The sequence below is a fragment of the Vitis riparia genome, chromosome 1 (genome assembly GCF_004353265.1).
Source record: "Vitis riparia cultivar Riparia Gloire de Montpellier isolate 1030 chromosome 1, EGFV_Vit.rip_1.0, whole genome shotgun sequence".
In the NCBI taxonomy this organism is placed as follows: domain Eukaryota; kingdom Viridiplantae; phylum Streptophyta; class Magnoliopsida; order Vitales; family Vitaceae; genus Vitis; species Vitis riparia.
In genome coordinates, this window is record NC_048431.1 from 3,543,393 (window position 1) to 3,552,806 (window position 9,414).

General features: G+C 36.2%; 2 protein-coding genes across 4 annotated transcripts; one reads left to right on the forward strand and one right to left on the reverse strand.

Annotated features, from left to right (window-relative positions):
* The first annotated feature begins 2,357 nt into the window (after positions 1 to 2,357).
* LOC117917539 (delta(7)-sterol-C5(6)-desaturase-like) lies at positions 2,358 to 4,240 on the forward strand. Of its 3 annotated transcripts, none has more exons than XM_034833854.1 (3): positions 2,358 to 2,641; positions 3,071 to 3,379; positions 3,791 to 4,240. In XM_034833854.1, the coding sequence occupies exons 1-3, from the start codon at positions 2,425 to 2,427 to the stop codon at positions 4,081 to 4,083; spliced, it is 819 nt and encodes a 272-aa protein (XP_034689745.1). In that variant the 5' UTR covers positions 2,358 to 2,424; the 3' UTR covers positions 4,084 to 4,240. The 3 variants fall into 3 exon arrangements, with proteins under 3 accessions (XP_034689745.1, XP_034689753.1, XP_034689760.1); XM_034833862.1 differs by having other exon boundaries at positions 2,359 to 2,641; positions 3,074 to 3,379; XM_034833869.1 differs by having other exon boundaries at positions 2,561 to 2,641; positions 2,727 to 3,379.
* A 973-nt stretch (positions 4,241 to 5,213) lies between these two features.
* Positions 5,214 to 8,742, reverse strand: LOC117917476 (LEAF RUST 10 DISEASE-RESISTANCE LOCUS RECEPTOR-LIKE PROTEIN KINASE-like 2.1). Its single transcript, XM_034833775.1, has 3 exons — positions 7,922 to 8,742; positions 7,369 to 7,404; positions 5,214 to 6,460 (listed from the first exon to the last, which is right to left on the reverse strand). The coding sequence occupies exons 1-3, from the start codon at positions 8,682 to 8,684 to the stop codon at positions 5,376 to 5,378; spliced, it is 1,884 nt and encodes a 627-aa protein (XP_034689666.1). The 5' UTR covers positions 8,685 to 8,742; the 3' UTR covers positions 5,214 to 5,375.
* Between the last annotated feature and the right edge of the window lie 672 nt (positions 8,743 to 9,414).

Sequence of the window (9,414 nt, forward strand, 5' to 3'; positions counted from 1 at the left end):
TTAAAAAAATTTTCTATTATAAAACAACTTTAAATTTTTAAAATTTGAAATTAAGGAAATAAAGATATGTAAATCAAATGAGATTCCAATAACATACGGATTAACTAATTTTTTAAAAAACTTAAATTTCTAACATTTACATTGATAATGTATATCATATATTCTAATACAAAATGCATTAGTTTGTGTGACTTGAGTGACATCTTAACCCATGTCAAACTCATCAACCATGTTAGACTCATCAATCGCATTAGCCTCTTCAGTCACCTACCCATTGGTGAACTTCTATTATGTGTAAAATAGCATGCATGTAAATAATGTTGATTAATATTTGTAAGTACAAATGATTAGTATGGAACATGACCGGGTGTTATGTACTAAACCCTACTCATTGTGAGTTGATGACTCTTTTGATTCTATATACTAAAGGGTTGAAACAAAGTGATGACTAAACCAAACCCAAAATACAACAATCAAGGAAAAGAAAATTTAAAGTTTCGATGCTTATTAGATTAAGGTGATTGATGCATGATAGAACATTATCTTTAAAGTAGATCCACCTTTTTCAGAGATTAATTTTAGTGTAGTAGAAAATTGAAATCTTATCTCCAAGATTCAACAATCAAGAACTCACATAAAGTACACTCTTTGAATGAGAAACAATATAGCTCGAAAATGAATGAACTACAAGAATAAAGCGTTGCAGTTTGTTGCAGCAATGATGGATGGGTTGCAATAGCTAAGGTTATGGTTGACTACATTGTAGCAAAGATGGTATTGTAAGGGGAATCATGTGGAGGCTAAAACAATGATGGATGATTGCACTACAACAAGGATGACATTGTTAAGGGAATCATAATGCATGTGGACAACACGCATATTAGGGTTTTTTTTGGATTGGATCACCTGAAATATCACTAGATAGGATTGGGCCATGTAGGTGTGCGAGACTTTCACTTCCCTTTTCACAAGTCTAAGAGGTTATGAAAGTGGATACTATAAAAGTGCAAAAAATTTTGGTCTCTTTCAATGTGATCGACACCTTTATGCACTTCCACTCTAATACATGCATTCTTTCAAGAAACTCAACTCAATCCAATTGATAATCTCCACAACATTTTGGTCAATGATGCAAATAAAATTAAAATTGTGAATCTTGGTTTGTAAGAAATTTTCTTATACTAGAATTGGTGGCGGAACCAAAAATGTGCTTCAAGAGGGGCATAAATAAAGGAATTATTTCAAGTAGGGCAAAAAAGGGAGCGACTTAGGTATATAGGGTAGTGAAAATAGTTTCTCTTTTAAGCCTAAGGTCAAGGGTCAAAACCCCTTATTACAATTTTTATTTTTGAGGAGGGGGGCATGTGCCCCTCCTAGTGACTAGACTCATTTAATGGAAAAATCATGCAACTGTAATCTCAAGAAAATTGTGTAACATTGATTTTAATTGGTCATTATATTATATATGAAGGGAAACCAGAATAATAATATATTTTGATCTTAAAAAAATTGATTTTCTTAACCTTGACCATGTAATAGTTGAATTTGATTTTATTTGAAACAAATGGTGTATTGCCTTTGGAAAAAGAAAGTACCATGGGCAAGATTTTGCTTATCATTAGTTTTATTGACGATAGTTTCAAACATGAATTATTCAATCCTATGCTAATTATTATAATTATTATTATTTTATAAAAAATTACTTCCTATTTATGGAAATGATGTGTTGTTCCTTGATTTTTTGTTTGTAAAAAGTATAAAATTATAATAACTCATATGGAAGGTAATTACCACTATTTTGTAAGTTTAAAAGTAAAATCTAGAAAATAAAAATTATACTCAACACAAGAGGCAATAAGTTTATTTTGACACGTGTATTGTCAAAATAAAAGTTATTGGGAAGGAAGTGAAATCAAGCACCAAAGGACAAAGTCATCAATCACCGACATCTAGTATCGGCCTTGATCATTTGAAAATTTCAAAAAAGGTATCCAGGTGGCTCATTTGATGGATACATCTCAATAATTAACAACATTTAGGGAAAAAAACATGGGATAGGCACGGTGAAAATGTACAAGTTGTATCTAAATTAAAGTCTAGAAAGACATAATTAATATAAGTTTTTAAAAATATTATTGTTGTTTTCAAAAATCTTCCATTTGCAATCTCAAACAACGATATGCTTTAAGGTTGAAGACAAAATTATGAATAGTTTACTTTGAATTGAAACAGGAAAAGTGTCCTTTGAAAATTACTCAATCACTGAAAAAGGGGTTTTCAGTATTTGGATTTGTACGAGTTTTGGAAGGAATTAGATGCCACGTATCATAGAGCGTCCATCGCTTTGTTCACTCTTAATCATTCACCCCTCTGCTTTCACATTTTCTCTTCTTCACCAAATCTGTGTCCGGTTATCCTCAACAAATGGAAGAATACTTGCAGCTTTTCAAGAATGAAACCGATTTCTATAACCAAATTATGCTGGGAAGTCTGTTGCCTGAAAACATATGGAGATCTCTACCTCATGTTTGCAGGACATGGTTGAGAAACTATGTTGCAGGAGTCTTAATTTACTCCATTACTGGATTTTTGTGGTGTTTCTACATTTACCACCTCAAACGGGATGTTTATATTCGTGGAGGTATGTGTTCTATGTTTTTCCTTTTTTTTTTTTTTAATGACTGATAATGATACTTGCTTGAGAGTTAGGCCAACCATGATTTTAGCTCAGTTGAAGGAGAATAGTGGTAGCACAGCTATGAAGGTGATGGAAGGCAGTGTTGCTGCGTTCATGATAGTGGAAGTGTGAACAGGAGAGGCTATGGTGGAGAAACCATGGAATGTCGTTATCTGTAGCTTTGCTACTTCAAATTTGGTTTTACCGACAGACCATTTTTAGAAGTGAATTCCAATACCAGAGTATATAGAGGACAATGAGTTTGATTACCGCATAATCCATAACAAAGATTTCCAAGATTTAAAAATGGCTCAAAGCCTATGAAATTTTTGTTTAAATGAACAATTATTCCAATGGAGTAATGACATGTTTTCTTGAGCTTTTTTTATGTAGCAGATGCCATACCCTCAATGAAGACCATGGTTTTGCACATTAAAGTTACCATGAGGAGCCTGCCCTGGTTCGCTGCTCTCCCAACATTTTCAGAGTATGCAGTTGAAAGAGGGTGGACAAAGTGCTTTTCAAGAATAAGTGAAGTTGGCTGGTTTGCCTACTTGGTGTACATCATGGCGTATATTGCTGTTGTGGAGTTCCTAACATATTGGGCTCACAGAAAGTTGCATGACATCAAACCCCTGTACAAGTATCTTCATGCACAGCATCACAGCTACAACAAGCAGCACAAAATTTCTCCTTTTGCCGGTAAATTTCTTCCTACTACTTCTGGGTGTCTTTTAATAATAATAAGTTTAAGCCAAGCAAATTCTACTGCTTCGGACTATGGATGAGCAGGCCAATGGTGGTTACTTGATTCTTCTGTCAACTTTGACAATATACGTAACAAGATACTCCTGGCTACTTTTGCCTGTTGGAGGTCTTCCTAGTTACATTGCATTTTAGCTTTCCTGACCCCTCGGCATAGGGAAAATCGATCTCAGCCTGTCCACTCGGCATGGGTTAAAGAAAATACTGGTATTTACTTCTGTGATAGACCTAATACATGGAATCAAAATTTTTAAATCAAAGATTCCTTGTCCTTGTGTCAAAATATGGAACACCAAAGTGGAGATATATTTTTCTATATATTCTGATGAATACATCCTTTGGTGTCAGGCTTGGCTCTTCATCCTTTGGACGGTATAGCTCAGGGAGGGCCCCATGAGATAGCAATCTTCCTGGTGCCAACCCATTTCACAACTCACCTCACTGTTGTATTCTTGGGGGCCATATGGTCTGCAAATATTCATGACTGCATTGATGAGAAGATGTGGCCGCTAATGGGAGGGGGTTATCATGTAATACATCATATGTCAAACCGCCATAACTATGGTCTTTACACAATATGGATGGATTGGATGTTTGGAACTCTCTCTCATCCTGTTTCCAACCCAACCAAGCCAAACTGAGGAACTTGCCCGTCCTTCTGTTTTTCAAACTTCTATTGCCCATCTTCCCCTCCTGCTTGTGAAATTTTTATTGTATCTCCGTTGAAATGTTATCTTGATACACATTGGCTTCTCTAGAAGAACTGTATGGTTGTTCAAAAATTTCAGCTTGATGCAACACAAACTTGTTCAAACTGGAATTTCAACCAATATTAATCCTGAATTTCATTATTAATACTTCTCAGATGGGCAACTAATGAATGCACACCAACCCACTAAAAATTTTGGAAACGTGACTGTGAGTCTATAAGAACTTACTAAAATTCAGAATCTTAAAAGACTGAGTTCCCAAACAATCAAATGGCCAGAAAATTCAAACAGAAGTTCAAATCACCCCTTCGTGGATATGTAATGCATATGCATTAATACATCAAATAGTCTTATCTTTGGGGACATTTTCTTTTAAATTTTCAATCACTGGTAGCTTCAAGGAGCTGAGAAAGTAGAAAAAGGCAATATTGTGGTCAGAATCTAACAAAAAGGATTCAACACATGGGGCCTTGAATGTAGTAGTTTCAACAAAGGAAAGATGTCAAATGATGCCTTATGAGCAACAGGAGGAATTGAAGTCCTCTGGTTTTATGAACTTTACCAAGATCAATTAAGCAATACATGATCTCTCTCCCCTGAAAACTGCATTTAGAATTATACTCATATTCTCAGGAACCAAACAGAGGGTATACCAATTGGATTATGAAGTCTATACCTTCGGAGTCCTAGAGCTATGCTTGATCTCTCAACAGTCTGTGGAAACGATTAATTCTTGGATTAATTATTTGTTGTTTGTGAGGACTTAGAAGATAAATTTCCCGTCAATAAAGTGAGTCCAACCACCAGAGTTAAGTGAGTAGCAAAATAACAGAAAATTTTCTTTTCTGCTGTCTCTTAGTTTCCGTGCGCAGGCAGAGAACTTTGAACGATAATTCTGACTTGTTTACTGCAAATATTTCTTTGAGAATTGGTCGAGATGAATTAGTTTTGATTTCTTGAAAGGGTCCGCCCAGTCAAATAAGTAGATAACAGGGGATCCACTCTACTCCCACATCATTACTAATTCATCTACATGAACCCAGGATTTAACACATTATTCATCAACAAGAATTGAAGAGCATCAATTATCCCTTACTCATCAATTTTTTTCTTGCTCTCTTTACAATTAGGAGAAGTCTAAATATAAAAAACCAGTAATAAAAAAACAAAAACAAAAACAAAAAAAAACGGGAGGGAGGGGGTGTGGAGGGGAAGGGGGATATTCATGATACTGTTGTTGTTGATGAATCTTGCAGTGATCTTGGAGGAGAAAACAAGTAAGGCTTCGGTGGGATTTGCAACGATTGGAGGCTCCCTCCCAACATGTCCAGCACTTGACACATTGGTGGCCGATCTGAGGGTCTTGTTTGTATGCACCACAAGCTCACTATTATCATTTTCCTTGTACACTCCCTCTCGCCATTCATAATCTCCGGCAGTCCGAGATCTTCGTCTTCTTCAATGCACTTGTATATGGAATCTGGAAAATATATTTCACTAGTGTGACTACTTCCACCATCAACATCTTTTCTCCCTCCAACCATATCTAAGACCATCATTCCATAACTGTAAACATCGGACTTGTGAGAGACCCCACCAAAAGCTCTAGAAAATACCTCGGGAGCGATATATCCTGGAGTCCCTCTTGTGCCTAACATGGATATGATACTATCTTTCCTGGTACAAAGTTTAGCAAGGCCAAAATCAGAGATCTTTGGGCAAAAATCTTCGCTGAGAAGAATGTTATGAGGCTTTATGTCAAAATGCAGAATTCGTGTATTACAACCACGGTGCAAGTACTCTAATCCTCGGGCTATGCCAACTGCAATTTTATACAATGTTTCCCATCCCAATTGGCAATTTGTCTCTGAATGGTTTCCATTACATATGTACTTCTCAAGAGATCCATTTGGCATAAACTCATAAATCAAAGCTCTTTTTGGACCCTCAAAGCAAAAGCCCCGGAGACTGACAATATTAATGTGGGAAGTCCTGCTGATGCTTGCAACCTCATTGATAAATTCTTCTCCATTACCTTTAGTTTCATTCAAGACCTTCACTGCTACCATTTGGCCATCAAGCAGCTTTCCTTTGTAAACATCACCATATCCTCCTTCACCGATTTTATCTTTGAATGAGTTGGTCATCTTTTTAACATCGGAATGACGATATCTTTTCAGAGCTAGGGATCCATGGTTTCTTAAGAAGGCCTCAATATTTGGATGGTTCTTTGTTCGTTTGATTGATTTGCAATTCCTCCAAAAGCAGAAGAAGAAAACTACTGCTAACAGAACCCCGATGCCAACAGCTGTAATTCGAGGAAGAAATTTAAGGTCACATAATGGAGGAATAATCACCATATTTAGAATCCGTTTGATAGTGATTATAGGAAGCGTTTATAACATTTCTAATACGTCAAATTTTTTATCAAAAGAGTTGTTTCAAGTCTAAAAAGGTTGGAAATGCTTTCTAAAATCATTACTAAACAAACTTTTAATTTTGCATAAAGTTTAGATTATTTTTATGGAAAAACATTGTTATTTATAGTAACATGAATGCAAATGTTTGCAAGGTGCCATGAGACATATTGTCCAAACACAATATCCCTCTCAATGATGATAGTATTACAAGCAAAGACTGCTTTAGGTTTGGAGTGAAGTTAAGGGACACAGAGACTGAATTTTGCTCAAGTAGAGGCATAAATCGATCAGTTGGTTTACAAAACTATGAACTCGAAACAGACTTCTTTTTCAAGAAATATTTGTCTTCTCTAATGGAAAAAGCCATCACTAGTTTGGTACCCTCCAAAATTTTGCTCTAAGCTCATAAACATGTTTAGCCTTAAGCTAATCAATTTTTAATTAAACACTATTAAGTTTCATGAAAATATAAATATTTTAAAAAACAATGAGGGTTACATTTCCAGAGAAAAGGACAAAGTGTTCAAAGTTCTATTTTTTCTTTAATGTGGCAAATTATCTAATACTTGAGCTAATTTAAATAATCCAATTTCACAGTATTAATTCATTGGTCATAAAAATGTAGATTTGGATGAATAAAAATGACTATTTTTAAAGAATTCAAAGTAATGAAACTATAGGAAGGAGACTATTAGGTTTTTTTTTGCTTTTAATAATACTAATTTGAGGTCATTAAGGCATCCAAATGCAATCAGAATGAATATCTTTATTCTTAATAAATTTTGTGAAAGATTACCTAGACCAACTCTTAACTTCATGCCCTTGTCATTCCCTGCAAGAGAAGTCATATAAAGCAAAAATGTTAGTTGAAACAAACTATGTTTGACTTTTGAAAAATTTAAAATGAAATGTGAGAGAAAAAAATAGAGAAAGAACTTACTATGAATGAAAAAATAAAAGGAAATAAAAAATAGATTTAAATATTTTGTTTAACATCATTGTTTTTTTTACTATTTTCTGAAAACCAAGTATCACCTAAATGATTGAAATGCGGCAAAATTAGAATTTTCATAAATATTAACAAGATACATGCAACGAGACAATCCAGACCTACTCATCTGAACCTAACATGGATTTGTGCATCAAACAGATCATCACTTTCTCAAATCCCTCAATAAGATAATAGAATAGACAGAGGCTCTACCGTTGGAAGAGAGGAATTCAGTGGTGGGTACGGGACATAACTAGCAGCAGGATTTGTATATGCAGAAAGCGGACAAAGCATGATGAGAGGAGAGAAACTAGAAAAAGAAAAAGTGGAGATTATATTGGAATTTTCTGAAACTTACTAGAAACACAGCGCTTAGCATGAGCACGATCGCGGCAGAAACACTTGAAATGGTAGTCAGTGATATTGAATCCACACTTGCCACCACTCTCCTCGCACACGCTACAGTCGCTTGCTCTCCATTTCAGCATGAACCCTCTTCTCACCAATTCCTCCCCAATTTCATCACTCCCATCATCTGCCTTCTCTTCAAAAGGCGCTTTTACCTCTCTTCCGCACTTCTCGGACGCCAGAACCCAGTTTGAATCTCCCTTAGACATTGCCAGAACCGGACTTGCTCCATCATCGCCAGAACAATTGATCTTGTAGCGTACTAGATTATCAGGCAATGGAGCTGAACAATTGGATAGAAAGAAGATGACGCCGGTGCCATCAGGATGAGCGAGCTCAAATTCTTCATTGGGAAGGAGTAGGTCGCGACCCAAAGGAAGGCAGCCATTCCCTAAGGCGTTTGAGACTCGAAGAGTCTGGTTTTGGTAGAAAATTTGGTGGATGATGTAAGGGTTATCGGATATGGTGAGAATTGTAGTGTTATGGAGGCAGGAAACGTTGTACCCAAGGTAGCCACAGAGAGGGTCTTGCAGGCCTTCAATATAAAATGGGAAGCTTATCTTTAAACCACCGCAGGTTCTGCTCAGGCTGCAGGTCTCGAAGTATGGATCCACGCATAGTGATTTTTCTATGACTAATAATAAAGCAAAAATGGTTGAAATTATAAATGGAGGGGAGGATGCCTTGAAGAACATGAACAGGCCGTGAACCATTAGGATACAGATGCAAATACTGGGGAGGATGGATGGTGGATGTGAAAGACCTATGCCTTTTTGGACTATAATATTCGATAGTCCCCAGCATATCATTCTGACTTGTTACTGGTAAACAATCAAGGGGGTTGACTTGACTTGCTTATAAAATGGCTCTGGACGCCTTCTTTGCGGGGCGGGTCCAATCCAGCTGTTTTAGTAGGGCCGGCTGGAGTATTGGATTAATCTCTGTTTTGAAACAAAATCTAGTTCTTTGATTACACGGGTCTACCAAATTCTTCACATTCCTCTTTGCTTAAAAACTAAAAACTAAATGGTTTTACTTCCTTTTAGTTTCTGAATTACCTTACAGCACCAACTCACTGTCATTTCCTCCGGCTAATCTTTTCACACAATCAGTTAATTGACCGGGTGCATTCACATTCAGTTGGGTAATCTCGATTTCTTGAGAGGATTCCCAATCAGGGTGGACTACAGCAAGATTCACGCCGTTGCAACATCAATATTTTCATACATGTGAAGGTAATATCCAATACGATAGATACTTGCATAAAAGGCAGTGGAGGAGCCAGGGACTTAGTTTAGAGGGGACCAGAGTTATGAATTTATTTCAGGAGGTGAAAATAAGAAAATCTGAAACAGATCTAGGGGATTAGTGACGATGTGGCAGTCATGTAAAAGGCCTGGAGGATCATCAACCAATCATTCATTATTCAGAACTTAAAATCTG